At 55.1% G+C, this 20891-nt stretch overlaps 1 protein-coding gene across 1 annotated transcript; it reads right to left on the bottom strand.

Annotated features, from left to right (window-relative positions):
* Nucleotides 1-2868: 2868 nt before the first annotated feature.
* On the bottom strand, nt 2869-14592 carry LOC144247825 (serine/threonine-protein kinase pim-1-like). Its single transcript, XM_077789482.1, has 6 exons — nt 14573-14592; nt 4873-5302; nt 4658-4708; nt 4087-4453; nt 3233-3412; nt 2869-2975 (listed from the first exon to the last, which is right to left on the bottom strand). The coding sequence occupies exons 1-6, from the start codon at nt 14590-14592 to the stop codon at nt 2869-2871; spliced, it is 1155 nt and encodes a 384-aa protein (XP_077645608.1).
* Between the last annotated feature and the right edge of the window lie 6299 nt (nt 14593-20891).

The raw sequence follows: 20891 nt of genomic DNA, 5'->3' as shown, positions 1-20891 counted from the left end.
TAGCCTCTAGAACTATAACAGGGTTGGGTTTCTCCTGACGGGAAATCTGAGTGAATCCTGTCTCACTGATCATTGTATTCCTGTGTCCCACAGCACAGTTTTCTGTAACTGTCCCTTCACTGACTCCGTTACGAGGCAGAGCCCATTGACAGAGTTCTGGCCACCCCACAGGGTGGGCCCTCCAAGGGAACCCCATTCCTCCCAGCTTCAGCTGAGAACATACCCAGCAATTAGTGACACTGAGTGCTTTGGCTACCTTAGTCTTTACATTTTCAAAACATTTTTGATGACTGATCCCTTGGTGAAACTCTGTAGTGTTTTGGCAAACAAAGGTTCTGGCTGACTATCAAGGTACAAATTACAGACATCAGTAGTACTTTAGTGACACAATTCTTCATTCTTTTTGCTCAATCTCCTTCAAGTTAGGAACAATAATTCTGTTGTCCATGGAGCTGGCACCTTTTTAATTCCAGAATAATGCCCACAAGGTCCTTTAGTGTTCAGCTTTACCATGTTATCTGTGGGTAACAAGGCTTGGTGGGGCCCTTTCCCCTTTGGCTGCAAGAGGGCCAGGACCTCTATTTAGAGAAAAAAAAAGGAAAAAGAAAAAAAAAAAAACAATTAGATGAATTGTAAGAGATACAAATAAAATCCAAGTGTTAGTGAAACATCTTCTGTAACTTTGCATTAGGAGGTAAATGATCTTTTTAAAAAGAGAACTCAGTTATTTACATTGTAAATGTGTGATGGCATGGATCCATCTTACTGACCTCAGCAGCCTTTTTTAAAGTTTTTGGGGCTTGTTTCCAACATTGTTATTTTAAATTGTGGTCAAAGCAATAGGAAATTGATTGGGGCCCTTCCAGCTCCAGACAGGACTGGGAATCTAAACTCTGTCAAACCCCAAATCCTTTAGAAGATGACCTTCCTTCTCACTCTGGGAATGAGCTGCACATTCCCTCTGAAATTGTCAGGGGTATCTTACGGATGAAAAATCCCACTTACGGCCTTTTGCTCTGGTTTGGAAGTGGGAAGGGCAATTCTCCATCCATCAGCTCCAGACTGCACTGCCTCAGGAACACGGCTCACTTGCCAGCTTTGGCCACTCATGGCACTTCTAGAGGAGGAAAAAAGTGCAACTGCACAATTCCAGCCAAAAAGAAATGAAGAATGAATAGTGGAGATCCAGGCATTCCTGCGGAGATTCAGGGGTTCAGCTGGGACTGTGGAGAGTTTGGGTCCTTGCCAATTGGATGTGTGTCCCCAGCTGCAATCTCCTGGCCTGCGGGAGAGTCTCACTCACCTGCCAAAGCAGAAAGCTCAGGCACTGTGCTCAAACAGGCTTGTCTGATCCAATCTGTCAGAGCAATGGGAGGGCAGAGCCAGCCCAGCTGTGCCCAGGGCAGAGCCCATCAGAGCCCTGGCAGAGCCCAGAGCAGCCTCAGCACCCGCAGAGCCTGGCTGCAAGGAGAGAAACCAGAAACCACCCGTCAGCTGAAGGCTCCTGTCCCCTTGTCCCAGCTGCCCACAGAGCCCAGGCCATGCTGGCTGTGCCCAGAGCCGTGCCCAGAGCTGACCATCACTGCTGCCTTTGGGAGCAGAGCAGGAGGGCAGGACATTCCCAGCCTGCAGCCAGCCACAGCACATCCAGCCCTCAGCAGCTGCCCAGAGCAGGAGACTCCTTGTGCTTGTTGCCATCTCCCAAAAGCTCTGATCCCACCATGCCAAGCAGACGGGGACTCACCTCATGCCATCCTCTGCTGGGAGAAAAGCTGGTCCCAAATGATGTCCTCAGCCTTCTCCAAGAGCACGGCCCATCCACGCTGCAGCTGCTCCCAAGCGCTTCCCAATCCCGACTGGACCTTACATTGAACGCTTCCTCGAGAAAAACAAACAACAAACTGTTGAAAAGTGATTAGAGACATGGGGAAACAAGAAAACAACTCTTATCTCTGTCAGGGGTCTGAGGAAGGCCCAACCCCCACATGCTAGGGAAAATCCCACCCATGGGGGAGAGAAGCCCACACTTTCTCTCTTCCCTCCTGAACTATCCCCCAAAATAACAGTGATCACAAAGCAAACAAGGGCAGTGGAGCAGGCCAAGCCATTCCTTGCCTGCAAAGCAAAGCAGCCCCTGCACAGGTTCTGGAGTCCCACCTCTGCTCCCACCATGGGGGTTTGTTTGTGTCGGGCTGGCTGCCCCAGCCCCAGCCTCAGCCCAGGCCATGCTGGGTGGTAGGGGCTGTTAGCAGGGCCAGGAGCCAACTCCCATTTTGTATCCACCCCAACCCATGCCCCCAGCCCTGCCAAAAAGCAGCTGGGCAGCCGACTGAAGTTGCATCTGCCCCAGCACAGGGGGAACCTTTTGTTCCCAGCCAGTCTGAGCAATGCCCAAATCTGGGAGCATTTCCCCGGCTGTGGACTCATCTGCAAATTCACTGTGGAGCCTGGCTTTGGAGAAGGTGCCAAAAGTTCATCATCTTCAGCTGCCAGTGTCCAAGTTGAGGAAGAGGTTGTCATCCTTGATGTTGTCCTCGCTGTCTCCAGCAGCCCCACCAGGTACAGCTTCTCCAGGGGCTCCTTCTCCTTCCCTGGGGGTCAGACCAGGCTGTAAGGGCTCTGCCCAGGGCCCCAGCTGCCAGGCAACTGGGACAAGCAAAACCACCTTGGATGGCAGCCACCAGTGCTGGGCAGAGCAGCTCAGCTCCAGCACAAGGGCTGCGTGTTCCCACCCAACAACCCCAGTGCATTGATATAGGCAAGGAAAAAAGTCTGGGTTTCCTTGCTTCTGATTGCCAGAGCATGTGTGGAGCTGTAACTTACCAGGGCCCTGCAGCAAAGTGTGCATGAGGCTCTCTCTCTCTTCATCTATGACAGGTGAATATCCTGTATCCATGGTTCACAGAACAGGTCTTCTAAGGAAGGTCTGTCCAAGAAGTGCATGGATAAACACCACCTGATAAGTTCTTGGCACTCTGGGCAGAGAAACCAGAAACCACCGGTCAGATAGAGAAGGCTCCTGTCTGCTTTGCCCCACTCTTCCCATGCCCAGGCCATGCTGCTTTTGTGCTCCCAGCTGGGCCTAAACTTTCCTATCAATTCCCTGCTGTGGAGGAGAGCAGGAGAGCAGGACATGTGCCACCTCCTCAGCGGCTGCCAGAGCGAGATGCTCACGAGCCCGCTGCTGTCTCCCAGCACTGGTGTTCCCCCGTGGCCAGAGATGAGGATCCACCTGGAGAGAGCCGCTGTGGCAGCGAGAGCCGATGGTCCCAGCTGATCTTCCGGCCCCTCCTGAAAGGGTGCTGCCCGCAGACCATCTGGTGCAGCAGGATGCCCAGGGACCAGATCGTTGCTGCCTCGCCATGGTACCAGCCCAAGCGGGTCCATTCCGGGGGGCTGTATGACAGTGTTCCTGTGGAATACAGATGGAGTTCATCAGGGGGATGCTGCTGCTTCCAGAGCCTGGCCCCAGCATCCCTGGGCATGCAGGGGCTGCCCCAGTGGCACACGGGATGACTACTGCACTCTCGCCAGCACCTGGGATTGTGTACAAACTCAGGGCTGGACAAGAAGCCACTGGTGTTGGAAGAGGGCAGCAGAAGCCCCAGCAAGGCCTGACCATGACATGTAAAGCAAAAACCCACTCAGGACTGGGGGAATAAACAGGTCCTTATCCTCCCTGCCTGCAGTGCCCCAAAAATATTATGAAGCCAATATTTTATGTTTTCATAAAATATTATGAAAACAAGGTGAGTGGAGCAGTCCAAGCCCTTCCCCTCGCCTGCACACCAAACTGGCTGGTGCACTGGTCCTGGCCCCCTCCTCTGCTACCCCCACCCACGGGTGCTTTTGTCAGGCTGGCTGCTGCTGCTCCAACCCCAGCCCCAGGCAGAGTGGTGGGCAAAAACTGCCAGCAGGGCTGGAAGATGCCTCCCCACCCAGCCCCGCTCAAAAGCAGCTCAGGTAAAGACTCAGTACTCTGACTGGCAGCAAAAGGGAGAATCCTCGCTGCCACACCCAGCTTGGCCTGTGAGATGTTGGGCCATGAGATGATGGGACCAGGAGCACACCCCTGCCCGGGCTCACCTGCAAAGTCAGTGTAGGCTGTGTCTTGCAGATAGGTGCCACAGCCAAAGTCGATCAATTTTGCCTGGCCAGTGGCCAGGTCAACCAGGATGTTCTCTGGTTTTATGTCGCGGTGCAGGACCCCGCAGCTGGTGCAGTGCCGCACGGCCTCCAGCACCTGGCGGAACAGCTCCCGTGCCACCTCTTCACACAGGAACCTCCGTGCCCGAATGAAATGCAGGAGGTCCTGAGACCGCTCCGGCCGCTCCAGCACCATCACGATGCTGTTGGGGAGCTCAAACCACTCCAGCAGCTGGACCACACCAGGGAAGCCGGTGGACACCTTGTCCAGCAGGACGATCTCCAGGGGTGCGCTGGTGCCGTCGGGCTGCGGGAGGACCACGGTGCCACCAGTGGGACTGATGTCGTGCCAGGGCAGGGGAACCCCTCAGCCAGCCCGGGATGCTCTGCGCCCTGCGCTGGCCCCACGCCCGCTCCCCATCGAGGCGTCCTGGTGGCTTCCCCCATGCCGGGGCTCGCCTCATCCCCGCCCGGCACGGCCCGGCTGTTCCCGCTGGCCCCGCTCACTCACCAGCTCGCCCCAGCGCCGGACGCGGTTCCGTGGCACCCTTTTGATGGCCACCTGCAAGCCAAAGGCAGCAGCGGGCTGAGCTCGCCGCCCGCCCTGCCGAGCCCCATCCTCCTGCTTCCTTCTCCTCCTTCCTCCTTCCTCCTCCTCCTCCTCTCCCTCCTTCCTCCTCCTCCTCCTCCTCCTCCTCCATGCCCGCCGCCGGCCCCGCCGCTCACCGGGGCGCCGTCCGAGAGCTGCGTGGCTGCGAACACTCTGCCGAAGCCGCCGCGCCCCAGCAGCGAACCCACTCGGTACCGCTCCTGCAGGGCCTCCTGCGCCTTCCCTGCGGGCGGGACGCGGCTGTCAGCGCTCGGCCCGGGGCCAGGAGCGGCCCCCGAGCGCCCCCCGAGCGCCTCGGGCCGGCCATCCCCAGGCCTTCGGTCTCTGCAACGGGACACGGGAGGCTCGGGGCCGGCGGCCGCGCTGCCGAGCGGCGGAGCTCGGGCCGGGGAAGCCGCAGCGGGGGCGGCGGGAGCGGCCGTGCCGCGTGTGTCCTCCGCGGGGCCCGGGAGGCGCCGGCGCCGGGGCCGGACCCTGCGGCGGGGCCGGGGCCGGGCTCGGGCCAGGCGGAGCCAAAGGGCGGCGATGCCGGCCCAGCCCCAGGCACTGATGCCCGCCCGGCAGCGCCACCGCCAGCACGGCCAGAGCCGGGCGGAGGCGAGACCGCGGCGGGGCGGGCGGGGCCGGGGACGGGGCAGCCCCGCCCGGGGCCGGGGGCGGGCCGGGGGCATGGCCCGGCCGGGCATGGGGAGAAGGAGGCGGGGAGAGGAGAGGGACACCGGGGAAGGACACCGAGGGGAAGGTGTCCGACAGCGGGAAAGAGAGAAGAGAAAGAGAAAGAAGAGAAAAACTGCTTTTGCTGCCGCTGCTGCCGCCGCTGCTGCCGCCGCCGCCGCTGCTGCCTCTGCAACTGAAGCACCGAGGCCGTTTGTCCGCGTGTCCGTTCCCCGCTCGCCCCACGAGCCCCACGGCCGAGCCCCGCGCGCCCCGGGGACAGCCCCTTCGTCTGTCCAGACACGGGAACTTTGCAGTGTGGAGCCCAGATCCAGAGTCCTGACTCCTGCACACTGGCAGAGGAATCCCCTCTGCTGTGTCGGTGCTGTGCATTGTCCTTGCTGAGGCTCAAACACCCTTGGGGCACATTCCCTTGCTGTAGGATTCCTACCTGACCCAAGCACTGCACTGATGTCTCCAGCGTTGCTTTCCAGTAAAAACAGGGGAAGGAAAACTGCGTGTAGCTCATGGTATTTTTCAGTGTTTATAACTTGCTAAGTGACCCATCTTAGAGGTGAGATCCATTTGGAATTCATGCCATGGAGAAGTCGTGCAACATGGAAAAGGAGAGCATAGAAAGAAAGAGGAAAACATCTTAGATACTTTCTTTCATTTTCATTGCACTTCTGCAAAGTTGTTCCACTTCTCCAGGAATCTTCTCCTGTCTGCTCTTGACAAGAACCTCTCATGGAGAACAAGGTCGAGCTTCTGTCCCAAGATTTGCCACCTGCTGCAGCTTCTCTTGGCTTTCCACACTGCACTGTGTGTGCAGCACGACTTTTGCAGCAAAGCAGGCCAAATGTTTGGATAACTTTACATGTCCTCTCTTTTCCTGGGGGGCTGGGGAGTTGTGCCACTGGTGAAGTGGCACAATTGTGACTGTTTGTCCTGGTTTAGGGCAAATTTTGTGAGGAAACCTCTAAAAGAAGTCCATCTACAAATCAAGTTCAAGCAGCCCCTCTCCCTACTATTTCAGGAGAAGATTTCCCTGGAGAAAAGTGGAAAAACCAGTTTATTTAACAAGTAAAGTGTTCACAAGCATGAATAATATGAAATAAACCCCCTCAGAGTTCTGAAGAGATGGCAATTCAGAAAGTCCTTTCTGTGGGTTGTAGTTGGCTCACTCGGTCTCTTCTCAGTCCCTCTGGCACTGGAATGCAGGGTCCCAGACCTCAGTGGGCCACAGGTGTGAGCTGCCAGTGTTTTTCTGGGTTTTCAGTCCAGAGCAGGTTTAAACAGTTCCAAGAAAAAGGAAAGTCTGTGATGGTTATTAAATTGTTCAAATGTTCAACTCCTGTTTGTTGGCAAGAAACCTTTCTGTGCCTCTGAGTGTCACCATCCCTGAGCCCAAAGGACACAAACCTGATGAGTTGTGGTTTCCACTGCAGGGGCACTTGGGACCTTGGCTCTGCACAGGAGAGCTCTTCATCCACTTTCTCTCTTTTCCCCCCTCTGGGCATGGAGGGAGCTTCTGACTTCAGCACGTGACTCGTGTGTGGAAAGAGCAAATTTGGGCAGAATCGGGGCAGGGAGGGTTTGGGGGGACCTTGGGATCTGTGCTGGGTACAGAAAGTGTTTTCCATTGCTCTGAGACTGGCTACTGTGCAAAGTGGATTTAATAGCCAGCAGAGGAATGACTTCTGCATTTGATGGAGCTGTGCCTTCCCTTGGCTTTGTTGGCTGACAAGAATTGAACATCCCTCTGTGTCTCAGGCAGCTCTTACTCCAAGGAAAGCAGGTGGGGGTTGGAGCCAAGGAGCTGAAACCTGCAGGTGCAGCATGGGCTGGAGGGAGCTCAGATTTGCACAAGGCTGCTCTGAGTGCCAGGGCTTGGATGGGGGAAATGGTGGGGTGGGGGTAGGGACAGAGTCTGATGGATTGTCAGCCATCAAGGGTCTTGATTTTCATATCTATTTCAACTGTATGAGGAGGTACTTGAATTCAGTGTCAAGTGGAGATTGCACATATTCATTTATGTGGAATAAAAAGATGAAACAGGACCTAACAAATCTTTTCTGTGTCTTTGTAAAAATAAAGCATTCACTTTGAATACACTACTAAAGCCTGCCTAATTAATCACAAAATATTTGAAAACTTAAATCAAATTATTCCAAGAGGCTTGGCTTGTTCAAGTATTCTGAGTGTTAATGAGCTTTGGGGCACTATTTCTCCAGTGAATCTAACTCAGAGTACACAAATTATTGTAATTCCTTTTAAATGTCTCCTTGAGAGAGTTGCTTGGGGGATGAGGGTCAGGGCTTGTGTGTCCTGCTTGGCACAGTCCAGGCAGGGCTTTCACAGCCCCATCCCACACTCCATTTCCCAGCTGGAGCTGCTGGTGCCTCTGAGTTCTGCTGCCCCAGCCCCAGGGAGGACTTGGGGTCATTTGGTCACTCAGGAGCTGGGCTGGGAGCTCCAGAGGTGGCTGTGGAGCATTGCCTGTGCTGTGCCAGGGACTGGCAGACACTGCTGGGCTGGGATAGAGGCTCTGGGGGGATTGGGGTTCCAGGGCAGGGCAGTGCTGGGGCTCCAGGGCAGGGCAAGGCTGGACCTGCCCCTTCCTCCCCCACACACAAAATGTTTCCAGCCAACAATCTCCTCCAGTCTTTCACACCAGGCAATGTTGGAGGTGTAATCCCAATTCTGGACATAGGCACCTGGATAAGAAGAGTTCTGTTCCATAGGAAGCAAAGCACAGAGCCCCAGTGTTTGGAAGGCAGATGAGAGCCTCACAAGGCCAAGGTCAGCCAGACTTGTCAGGAATGGCAGATTGTCTGCAGGCAGCCTCTGGATATAGGGAATTTTGGAGACAGAATCCCAATTTTGGCCATGGGCACCTGGAGAAGCAGGACAGTGTTGCAATGCGGGCAGCCTCTCTTGCCGCGATACCCCGAGCAGTGGCGTGCTGGGGGGTGAGAGGGAAGAGAACGGGCGGCTGCTCCCCCTGTGAAGCTCTGCAGTCCCACTTGGCGTGGGGAGGCAACACGGGACTTGGGGGTGAACAGGATGGTTTCATTCAGTGAGCCCCAAGACCCTCTGGGGAGGGCGAACAAAGGTTTTATACCAGAACTCAAGAGGCGGGGTATAGGAACAGCAACCACTGAGGGTACGCCTGGGGAAGAGTCTGAGGAGGGACTAACATAGCACAAACCTATCAGGGGAAACAGGGCAGTGGAGTAACACAAAGTAACCAAAAGGATGCTGAGCCTCACTAAATAGACAGGGAATGCTCTGGAAGCAGGGGAGGAGGCTACGAGGAGTGACAGGGAATGTTCTGGGGAAAGGGGCAGGGAAAGGGAGGATTGACAACTTGGAGAGGAGCCGGGTAGGGAAGGGCTTGGGAAGATTGAAAACTGGGCAAGGGAGGAGATTAGGGGTTGGGGGTTGAACATACACAGAACAAATATCAAACTAAAGAAAAACACACAACAGGACAATTCTTTCCCATAGGAAGGAAAGCATGGAGCCTTCCCCAGTGTTTTGGGCACAGATGAGAGGTGACCCTCATGAAACCACTGTCAACCAGACTTGTCCTGGCAATATTCCTATGGGAACAATCCCTGGATAAAAGGACACTTGGACGTAAAATCCCAGTTCTGGCCATGGGCACTTGGAGGAGAAGGAGAGTTCTTTTCCACTGAAAGGAAAGCAGGGAGCCCCAGTGTTTCCTGTCCCAGTGAGCCCCAGTAGCAGAGAAGAAACCTTTAACATGCCAAGGTCAGCTGGACCAGTCAGGCAGTCCACGGGAGGCCAAACCAGCCAGACCTGTTCTGTGTTCCTTTGGTTGCATGGGGCCCCACAGTGTTACAATAGCCCCTGGGTTCCATGAGACCTCCTAGTTTCACAATGGTTCCAATGATTCCATGAGGCCATGGAGTGTCCCAATGGTCTCCATGGTTCCCCAGGCCCCACAATGACACATGAGTCCTCTGATCCATGAGGCCCACAATGTCACAATGGACCTTTGGACCATGGGGGTTTGCAGTGTCACAATGGTCTCCTTTGGCTCCACAGTGTCACAATGGACCACTGATGACACGAGGCCCCACAGTGTCACAATGGTCCTCTTGGTTCTGTGGGGACCCCAGGGTCACAATGGTCTCACTGGTTCCATGAGGCCTCAGAGTGTCACAATGCTTTGCTGATTCCATTGGGTATCATAGTATCCCAATGGTCTCCATGATCCAATCTGTCCCCCAAGTGTCACAATGGTGTCCATTGTCCCATGGTGCCTCACAGTGTCACAATGGCTCCTTGGTCTCACAGGCCCCACAGTGTCACAATGGCTCCTTGTTTCCATGGTTCCTGTGCTGGTGCATTCCCTCCTCCCCTTCTCAGGCTGCCCTGCCAGCTGAGAAATCCTCACTGGGCCTCGGTCTTGGCCAACAGCCCCTGGGCTCAGCTCCTCTGGAGCTCATCACAAACACGCTCTGCTCCAGGCACTGCTGCTGCCCAGCCAGCTCCTGGTTACTTTAGGAGCAGCCCTGGAACTGTTTGTGTCCCCTCAGTGGCACAACATCCCTGTTCTCACCCTGCCAAAGAAAGCTGTTGATGCCAAGTGCTGCCAGGATGAAACATGGCTGGGACTGCAGCCCCTCTCTAGGGGCCCTACAAACAGCGCTCCAAAAGGAGCCCTTGGAGCTCTCCTGGGCCAGCGACTCCCTCTGAGTGGGGCCTCTCCGAGCCGGGAACTCTCCCATTTGCTGAATTCGGGGATCCCGAAACAACGAGGGAGCCTGGGCCGATCCCCCCACTCCTCCAGGCTCAACCCTTCCCTGCTGGGGAGATGCCAAAGCATCCTCAAGGAGCATTTCCCCGCCCTTAGGGGAATTTCTCACAGGTGCCTTGCACTGACTCTCTGTGTCTGTGTGCACACAGGAGTGCCTGTGCTGGGGAATGTGGCAGAAATGCTGCTCTCTGAGGGCTCTGAGTGCCCTGGATAGCTGAGCCTGTCAGGCCTGTAAGTGAGGTCAAGTGATGCAGCCTAAGCTAAGTTAAATGCTGCTAAGAGTTGTTTTTTGCTATAAGTTATAAGCTGAGCTAAATACTGTTAAATGATATTCCTCTGTTAAATTGAAAAGTCGTAGGTTATAAGTTATGTTAAATACTGTTAATATCTGTTCTTTTGCTAAATTTTGAAGTTGAAGGTAGAAGTTAAGGTTAAGGTATAAGTTAAGTCCTGTTAAATTTGAGCTCTGTTCAGCTTTTGGCCCATATTCCTTTTATCCTTGCCCTCACTGTTCTATGTGTCCCTGTGCCACATACAGGGACAGTTCTCTGATCATTTCAGTTTGATTGCCTGGATTTTGTTTGGATTTGTGGTTGATTTGTTTCCTAGGGGTGCCTTAAGTGTGAAGTGTTCAGTCAGGAGCAGAGTGACTCTTGCCAAGGAACTTTGTGGTGCTGTCACTTAATACTAAATCTGGTTTTTGCTGCTCCCTTGCTGGGGACTTTTCAGCGCTCTCAAGCCCTCGTTGGTAACAGGGTGAAGGAGCCCTGGCCAAGGCTCTGGCCCTGGGGGACACAGGGACACTGCCAGGGGGTCCCTGTCCCCCCGTCCCAACCCCCACAGCCCCAGCCCCCGTCCCTGTGTCGGGCTCTGGGGTTGATCTGGTGGAACATCCTCTGGGGGAGGCTGTGGCGAGGGGGGCGGGGGGACCTGGGGGGACAGGGGACCCCCCTGTGCATGAGCAGTGTTGGACTTCTCTGGGGGAAACTGGGGCAGAGTGACCTCCTCAGCGAAATCACGCAGCCCCTGAGATGTCACACAGCCCCTGGGATGTCACAAAGCCCCTGCGATGTCACACAGCTCCTGTGATGTCACACAGCCCCCGTAATGTCACAGGACCCCTGGGATGTCACACAGGCCCTGTGATGTCACACAGCCCCAGTGATGTCACACAGCCAACTGTGAAGTCACACAGCCCTTGCGATGTCACACAGCCCCAGTGATGTCACACAGCCCCTGCGATGTCACACAGCCCACTCTGAGATGTAACAGGCCACCTGGGATTTCATACAGCTGCTCTGTGATGTCACAGCCTACTCTTTGAGGTCCCAATCTGCTCTGTGATGTCACAAAATCTGCCCTGTGGCGTCACAGCCCAGCCTGTGAAGTCACAGTCACCCTTTAATGTCACAGCCTGCTCTGTGATTTCACAGTCAGCTCTGTGATGGCACAACCCACTCTCTATTGTCTCAGCCTTCTCTGTGACATCACACAGCTGCACTGTGATGTCACAGAGGCCTTCTCTATGATGGCAGAGTCTTCTATGTAGCCTCACAGCCCATTCTGTGATGACACACAGCCAGCCTGAAATGTCATAGACAGCTTTGTGACATCACAACCTCTTCTGTGATGTCCAACCTCCTCTGTGATGTCACAGCCTGCTCTGTGATGGCAAAACCCACTTATCATGTCACACAGCACCTCTTGGCCTCACAGACCCATCCTGTCATGTCACAACACCTTCAGTGATGTAACACAGCCACCCTATAATGTCACAGCACACTCTGTGACCTCACAGCCTGCTCTGTGATGTCCTACAGGCATCCTGTGATGTCACAGCCTGCTCTGTGATGTCACATAATCACAGAAACACAGAATTATGGAGTTGGAAGAGATCTTTAAGGTCATCAAATCCAACCCATGCCCTAACACCACTTCAGCTGAACCATGGCACTGAGTGCCACATCCAGTCTTTTTTTAAACATATCCAAGGATGCTGACTCCATCACCTCCCTGGACAGACAATTCCAGTACTTTATCACCCTTTCCATAAAAAACATTTTTCCTAATATCCAATCTAAATTTCCCTTTGTGCAGCATAAGACTGTGTCCTCTGGTTCTGTCAGCTGCTGTGAGGAGAAAGAGACCAACCCCCACTTGACTGCAACCACCTTTCAGGGAGTGTAGAGAGTGGTAAGGTCACCTCTGAGCCTCCTCTTCTCCGGGCTAAACAACCCCAGCTCCCTCAGTAGTTCCTCACAGGACTTGTGTTCCAAGCACATCACCAGCCTTGCTGCCCTTCTCTGGACATGCTCCAGGTCCTCCATGACCTTCCCAAACTGGGTGGCCCAGAACTGGACACAGCACTTGAGGTGCTGCCCAACCAGGGCAAGTACAGGGGAAGAATCACTGCCCTGCTCCTGCTGGCCACACCATTCCTGATCCAGGCCAGGAGCCATTGGCCTTCTGGGCCACCAGGGCACACTGCTGGCTCATGTTCAACCGGGCTTTCGACCAGTGCCCCCAGGTCCCTTTCTGCCTGGGCACTGACCAGCCACACCATCTCCAGCCTGTAATGTTGCAGGGGGTGTTTGTGGTCAAAATCCAGGGATGGGCACTTGGATTTACTAAGCTTCATCTTATTGGACTCTGCCCATCCCTCCAACCCTTCCAGGCCTCCCTGCAGAGCCCTCCCACCTTCCAACAGATGGACACACGCTCCCAGCTTAGTGTCATCTGCAGATTTACTAATGAAAGGCTCAATCCCCACATCCATGTGGTCAATAAAAACATTGAACAGAGCTGGCCCAGCACAGAGCCCTGAGGGACACCACTGGTGACTGTCCCCAGCTGGATGCAGCACCGCTCACCACCACTCTCTGGGCCGGCCATGCAGCCAGTTCTGAGCCCAGCACAGAGTGCTCCTGTCCCAGCCGTGGGCTGCAGCTTTTCCAGGAGTGTGCTGTGGGAGGCAGTGCCAAAGGCCTTGCTGGAGTCCAAATAGACACATCCACAGGCTGTCCCTCATCCACCAGGAGGGTCACCTGGTCATGAAAGGAGACCATGTTGGTCCAACACGACCTACCCCTCCTAAACCCCTGCTGGCTGGGTCTGACACCCTGGCCATCCTGTAAGTGCTGTGTGGTGACACTCAGTGTTAACTGCTCCATGACCTTACTGGATACTGAGGTCAGGCTGTCTGGCCTGTAATTACCAGGATCCTCCTTCCCACCCTTGCTGTGAATGGGCATCACATTGGGCAGCTTCCAGTCATCTGGAACCTCCCCAGTGAGCCAGGACTGCTGGAAAATGATGGAGAGCAGCTTGGCAAGCTCATCTGCCAGCTCCCTCATCGCCCTGGGGTGGATCCCATCTGGTCCCATGGATTTATGAACATCCAAGCAGCTCAGCAGTTCTCTGATTGCCTCCCCCTGGATAACAGTGGCCCACTCTGCTCCCTGACACCATCTACCAGCCCAGGAGGACAATTGTCCTGAAGGCAAATTGTCTTCTCACTAAAGACTGAGGCAAAGATGGCATTAAGCACCTCTTCCTTCTCTCCATCTGCAGTTATTAAATTCCCTTCCACATCTAATAAAGAACAAAGGTTGACCTTACCCTTCCTTTTACCATTAATATATTAATAAAAACAATTTTTATTAGCCTTTACTGAAGTTGCCATTTTAAGTTCAAACTGAGCTTCAGCTTCCCTAATTTCTTTCCTACATTGTTGCAGAGGATAGATAGATATGATTGTTTTCTTAGCTAGCCGAATGTCACTCTGTCCTTATCCTGGAGTGAAATGGACTGTTCCATCCCACCCCCCAAAAGATTGTGGCTCATCCTGCACCTCTGTACCTGCCCCTAAAACATCAGAGTCTGTAACCCCATTGGCCCATGCCTTGTCCCAGCCCACCTAGGAGCCCCTTATAAGGGGGCTCCGAGGGGCCATGCGGTCTCTTGGACTTTCTCCCCCGCTCTTGGACTTCCTCCCTCTCTTGGACTTCCTCCCCTCTTCCCCTCCTGGGGCTTCCCCTTTCCTGAACCCTTCTCCTTTTGTCTCTCCCCTCCCCCCATCCTCCTAAGCCCGGCCATTTGCTACGCCTGAGAGCACGAGGCTCGGGCATTCCTGGATCCCCAATAAACCTCTCTCCCCAAGAGCAAGCATCAGAGATCTCTGCCTCCCTACACCCCCACTGTGCAGGAGATTACTCTTCTCACAACTGGCGTCCAACCTGGAAGGAAAAGGAATCCACGCATCTCGACACCTCCATGCATGGTAATTACCTGTGATAGCCTCCTCTTCGCTCTGAGCACAGGCTGTCGTTGCTAAGCAACGTAGAAGCCTTTAAAGATTTGCTGAGGCAATTTACCCTCGAGCACCATAGCCCATTAGTAGCGAGCTTTTGGAGCTCTTGGAACTGCCCGAGCAAGGAACCGCTGCGGAGCTGCAGCAAACCCGAGCTGTGAGCTGGTGGCACGTGGCCACATTAAGAGAGCGCACAGAGCACTGCCTAGCACTTCCTGCGCTGGAAGCCCCGAGGGCGGAGGTCTGAAGGTTCCGAGCATGGAAAAGCCATCCGGAGAGATGTCCGGAGCTCTGAGGGGACCTGTGCAGACCCCTGAGGAGAGAGTCTCTCTTTTGCGAACTCGAGGTGAGCTACACAGGTCTAAAATATGGGACAATCCCACTCTGCTGAAGATAGAGATCTCTATAAGCAATTTAACCATCTTTTACGTAGTCATGACAGTACTTTGCCTAAGAAAGAGTTAAAAAATCTCCTGGAATGGGTCCTGCCCCTCTTCCCTCATGCTGAACGGTCAGCCGCTATTACCAAAGAATTCTGGGACTCAGTAGGTGATAAGGTTTTTATTGACATTTACAGAAGAGACCCCAATGCTTGTGATTTGCTCCCAGCTTTTAGAGCGGTGGCTGAATCGTTCGTTCTGTGAAAGCCAGTCCCGGCCATGTGGCCGGCCTGCGCGGCTGCTGACGACCCACCGCGATCCCCTTCCACCCCGTCCCTCCCCTACCTGCCGTGACCCCATCCCTAACCGCCGCGGCCGCCCCCACCCCGGCCCCTGCGACCCCCCCCGCAACCCGCCCAACCCCCGCCCCGTGCCGCCGGGCGCCGGCCCCCGCGGCCGCCCCCACCCCTGCCGCTTCCGCCGCGACCCTCCCCCCAACCGCCGCGGCCGGCCCCGGCCCCGTTCCATCCCCGTGCCGCACGCCCCCATCACCCGCCCCCGTGACCCCCCCCCCCCCGCACCCCCCCAATCCCCACCCTGCGCCGTTCTGTGCCGGCCCGCATTGGCTCGGTGGCTGCGGGCCCGGCGGCCGGGGCTGCCCTGATCCCGCCGCACTCCATGGGGCTTCTGCCCGCCCCGGCTCCCCCCGAAACCCCTCTAGTAGTGGTGGTTGCTACTTTTGCTGGCCTGTTACAAAGAGGCTTCGCCGCGTTTCTACAAACACTCGAACCGGCGCTTGCCGCGGCCGCCTTGCCGCCACCGCCCGCGCCGGGAGAGCGTGTGGCCATGCCCTCAATCTTGGCCACGTGGGAAAATCCACCGGGAAGACCGGTGTCCCCACCCCAGCCTGAGCCCCGGCCGCGGGGGGACACCCCGGGGCCCCGCGCCGCCACCCCGCCACCCCCCGCCCCCTGGCAACCTCCCCGCGGCGCGGGCCTGACATCAGAGGGGTCTGGCCGCGCGGCAGACGCGGCCGCCATCTTGGCTCGGCCGGCGGACCACGTGGTGCGCCCCACGCATGCGCGGTTCGCGGTGCCCCCGGTCCGGCCAGTTCCTGCCGCCTCTGCCGCGCCGCCGATGGAGCCTGCCACTCCCCCCACGCCCCGTGCCGCGGTCTGCAATCAACCAGAACCCGTGAGCTCAGAGGCGGCAACAGTGGGACCCCCAGAGCCACCAGAAGGAGTTCCACCGCCGCTGCCACGGCCGGGGAGTCCCGAGTCACTTCCGGGTTAGCCGCTAAAGCCCTCCTCGCCGAATACCCGCCTGGAACTCCTTCCAGCCACGCAACAAATAGTTCCCCTCACACCGCCGCCCCCACCGCCCCTGGACGCCTCCGCTTCCTCTCCTATGCTTTATCCACATTCCACAGCTGCAGCCCCATCCTTGATACGTCCTTCCACACGCGCTGGTTCCTCTCTGATGGCTTCGCTTACAGACACCTCTCCTCCTGCCCCTCTACCCCAGCTATCAGCAGCTGCTGCATCTGACTTACAGCTTAGCATGCAGCCAGGGAAAGAGGAACAGACCTGGCAGCTGCTATGACAAATACAGGATCCACAAAGAACTATACTACCCCTACCAATACCAGCCCTGCTACTCCAGTTTCCCAAAATGCCCAGAAAAGCACTGATAACCTCCAACTGATAGACAGGCATATATCCAAACCTCATAGTCCCAGAGAATGGACAGCTGTCCCATCTCTGGATGAGAGAAAATTCCTAAAAGCAGCAAAAGATAGTAGTTTCCCTTTTTCCTATGGTTACCAGCTGTTGGGAAGTACCATAGAAAAGACGTCCGAGGCCCTAGAATGCAGCTTATTAAAACAGAAGAGGGGAATGTATCAGGCCACACCCCAAAACAGGTTCAGCAAAGCCCCATACGCATACAGTTTTTCAAATTGCTGTATAGGACAGCTTGATATCCCCATTTACAGACACTTTCTGAACAACAAAAAACCAAAAATAAAAGTCTTAATCAAAACCTCAGTCACAGGACAAATAGAAAGCCCATGCAACCTTGTAACATGGGAGAGAGGGTTTGCTTGTGTCTCTACAGGCGAAGGACTCAGAGGGGTCCCAGCAAAGAATGTAAAGTCCTACCACGCACCAGAATCTGGCAGTACCCTCACAAATGGCAGTGACTTTGCAGGTGCAAACCAGGAGGCAGTTGCTCAGACCTAAACTGCAAAGCCAAGAAGAAAACTGCCCACCAGAAACAACCCCAGACTATGGACATATTCTTTTTTTCACATGCATGTTACTTTTGTACCCTTGTTGTTACAGTGTTCTCTTGTTTCAAATTTTGTATTGAATTTTCACCTATAGGTTAAGCAAAGACAAATGCCTGGGTTGCTCTAGCCAAGACTGCAAGCTCTGGTACCATATCTCTAGCTGATACAAAGCCCTAATAGACCTTTCCAACCTAGTCAATTATAGAACTTTCCCCAGAAGGTTCCGATAAAGATACCTCAGTTAAATTCTTCCATTAGACTAAAGCAGTCAACAGGTTAAAATGCTCAATCAGTAAAGAAATAAACGCCACCTCGATTACAATTAATAATCTAGCTAAACAGTTTATCTGAAGGTTTGAGCTCTGCATCTTGGCTAAAGGAACTCTGTAAAATACGCCTGATTGTTTTAAGAGTAGTAAGTGTAGTTTCAGTACCAATATGTTATATTGTGGGATGATTATTCTCCTGCACGGTGGGGGTGTAGGGAGGCAGAGATCTCTGAAGCTTGCTCTTGCGGGGAGAGGTTTATTGGGGATCCAGGAATGCCCGAGCCTCGTGCTCTCAGGCGTAGCACGTGGCCGGGCTTAGGAGGACGGGGGAGGGGAGGGAGAAACGGAGGGTTTAGGAGAGGGGAAGCCCCAGGAGGGAAGGAAGTCCAAGAGCGGGGGAGAAAGTCCAAGAGGCCGCATGGCCGCTCGGAGCCCCCTTATCAGGGGCTCCTAGGCGGGCTGGGACAAGGCATGGGCCAATGGGGTTACAGACTCCGATGCTTCAGGGGCACGTACAGAGGTGCGGGATGAGCCACAATCTTTTGGGGGGTGGGATGGAACAGTCCATTTCACTCCAGGATTCATCCAAGGGCAGAAGTGACCTTCGGCTAGCTAAGATAACAATCATATCTCTCCTCTGCAACATTATATACCCGAAGTTGTGCAAAAATAGTAATTAAGTCAATATTTAGCTTTTAAAAAGTTTAACGAAAAGGGCAATTGTTGCAGAGGATAGATAGATATGATTGTTATTGTTATCGCCGGTGGCCAGCACGGCGATCTCGTTCTCCACGCCGCGCTCCAGCCCGTAGTGGGAGGCGAGGGCGCTGACCAGCCACTGCGTGCGCCGGGCCGGCCGCCCGTAGGGGTCCCAGCCCTCCGGCGGCTCCATCGCGCCCGCCCGGCCCGCGGCGCTGCCCGAGCATCCCAAGCGCCCGCCCGGCCGAGCGCTCGGCCCCGGCCCGCGGCGGGGCGGGACGGGCGGGGCGGGGCCGCCGCCGCTCCAGCGTCGCTCGCCGAGCAGCGTCCGCCTTTGTCCGGCACCAAAAGGGATTCCGGCAAAGCGGCCCGGTGCCGCCCTGCTCCGTCTGGCTGCCGAGCCTGCGCCCCAGGTGCGTCTCTCATTTCTTAACTCCTTTCTCCCCTCGGCTTTCTCTTGAACGCAAGCAAGACAGCAGCATCGCAGAATCCACTTGGGCAAGTAAGGCTCGTGAACGATTGAGTGCTTACACTAAATTAAAAACCCAATGTGCTTGAAAGCCGACCTTCCGTTCACTCAGACCTGCTCACCTCTGTCGATGAGCTGACTTTATGTGTTGCTGTGTGTCTTTTCAGGGGTCTGGCATAGAGATGAGTGAGCGTTAAACTCGCTCAAAGGAGCTGCCCAAAGCAGTGACTTTGCTCTCTCTTTGGCTAGCGAGTAGGACTGGTCTTGTTGAATACAGGCAGCAGCACAAGCAGGGATCCTCCACCAGCAAAGACATGCCACAAACCAGGACGGGCAGGAGAGGGACTGTGGCACCAGAGGGACCGTGGCACCAGAGGGGACTGTGGCACCAGAGGGGACCGGGGCACCAGAGGGGACCGTGGCACCTGAGGGGACCGTGGCACCTGAGGGGACCGTGGCACCAGCTGTGCCCCACTACCATGAGCAGGGTGGCAAAGCCAGGTGCTGCTAACAGGCTGCATTAACAGCCCAGGAAAGGCATCATGAGGAGCCGGGTCTGGGGACCAGCCAAGGAGTCCTGTCAAGACCAAATAGTTTGAATATTCTCTCTAGGGCAAAAAAAAAGCAAACCAAACCAGCTGATATGTGAGGAAAGTGAATTCAAGTTCATTTAAAGTGCTGCTCAATCCAGGGCTGGGTTTCTTGTGAATGAACTGATGCTAATAAATATTTTCTTTCATATGGTGGGGTTTCTCTTCAAACAGGCTTTGATGAGAAATTTCTGACCCCATTTGGTTTTGCTCTTTTAAGATAAATCCAGAACCTGAGTAGCTTTGTCGAAGAATGAAGAATTGTTTGTAGCTCAGTTTTTTCTCAGGAAGAGCCTTACATTTTAGCCCACGAGGAAGGTAAGGGAAAGGTTTAAAAGCTTTCCCCTCCTGGAGTGCCACATTCTCAGAGGAATCTGTGAGAAGTTCCCTCAACCAAGGCCAGGGCTGTTTGCCTCCTCTGCAGGCTCAGTATTCTGGGAGTTCCACAAGCCTCAGCTGCCACCCTATTTTCCTCTGAATATTTCTTGTTGTGCAGTGCACAGGGAGAATATTTTATGCTAGATTCCCTTCTGGGCATTGAGGGAAATCTCAGTAATTCTGGTGCTTTTTAAGTCCAGATGAACTTTTTATGAATAGTAAGGAAAAGGGAGCAAGTACTATGGAAAATTAATTGCTCAAAATGTGAGTGGCCCAACCACACTAAAAACAAAGTCTAAACTGAATAATTTTTTTTATTTTTTTTTCCCCTGATAGGTGGGGTAAAACGTGCTGTGCTAATAAAGCCTTTAAGAGATGCAGCCAGCAGCCAACTGTATGAAAATCTAAGTGGTAAAGGATGAAACAGAACAGGGAAGAATCTTCAGCCCTTCCTGTTGAAGGTAGAACAGTATGAAGAGAGACTCTGGTTGTTGTGCATAGGTAAGGGTGTTATTTGTAAAGGAGAGCAGGTGCCCCAAGCTGTTGGTGGCCCGTGCCCTGCCGTGGCTGGACCACATCCAGTCCTAGATGGACCAGGGCGGGGGGCTCGGGAGGGGAGGAGGTGGGGGGATCTCGGGAAGCTTCTGCATCACAACCGGTCTGGGGGGCCGTGGGGGAGGCACGGAGCGCTGGGGCTCTGCTTTCTTGGGCAACTGCTGCTGCTGAGGCGATGTCTGAGAGCTGCCAGACCCGTCGCTCTCTGGGCTCCCTGGGGGCGAGGGGGAGTCACGCCTTCTCGGCCGGGATGCTGGAGCTGCGGCAGCACTGCTGTGGAGAGAGCAGTGGCTGAGGCCCCAGCTGCCATGGCACACAGGGACCCTCCTGCACAGCAGGGCCCAGAGCTGGCAAGGCTCCCCAGCACGGCTGGAGCGGCTGGCACACCTTGGCCCAGCTGGACAGCTGCCCCTCGAGGCCCCGGCGAGCAGGGGACGGCTCTGGGCAGGCTCCCTGGCCAGGAGCGGGCCCCAGAGCGCCTCTGCCTTTCAGGGGCCATCTCGTCCCCGCTCTTTCTCCTCCCCACCTTGCTGTGCCTCTGCCCTCTGCCCCTGGGGCTGCTCCTGGCCAGGCAGCCTCAGGGGGAGCCAGCACTGGCTGCAGCCCCAGCGGCCCCCCAGGACAAGGCCCAGCAATGAAGAGGCCAAGGAAAGCACTGGGCAGCAGCAGAACCCTCAGCAGAGTTCTTTGGACAGCCATGGACTGGCCACAACTCCACTGCAGCATGACTGGGAATCTTCCCTATCAGCAGCC

Source organism: Lonchura striata, chromosome 34 (assembly GCF_046129695.1).
Source record: "Lonchura striata isolate bLonStr1 chromosome 34, bLonStr1.mat, whole genome shotgun sequence".
Taxonomy (NCBI): domain Eukaryota; kingdom Metazoa; phylum Chordata; class Aves; order Passeriformes; family Estrildidae; genus Lonchura; species Lonchura striata.
Note: the sequence above shows the minus strand (reverse complement) of the source record. Positions and strands in the feature narration are given on the sequence as shown.

Excerpts from the sequence above, each read along its gene's own strand:
- LOC144247825 (XM_077789482.1), bottom strand. The coding sequence starts at position 14,592 with ATGGGCTATGGTGCTCGAGG. Across the intron at positions 4,709-4,872 it reads AGCTCTCGGACGGCGCCCCG|GTGGCCATCAAAAGGGTGCC; the intron begins GTGAGCGGCGGG and ends TTTGGCTTGCAG. Across the intron at positions 4,454-4,657 it reads TCCGGCGCTGGGGCGAGCTG|CCCGACGGCACCAGCGCACC; the intron begins GTGAGTGAGCGG and ends GTCCTCCCGCAG.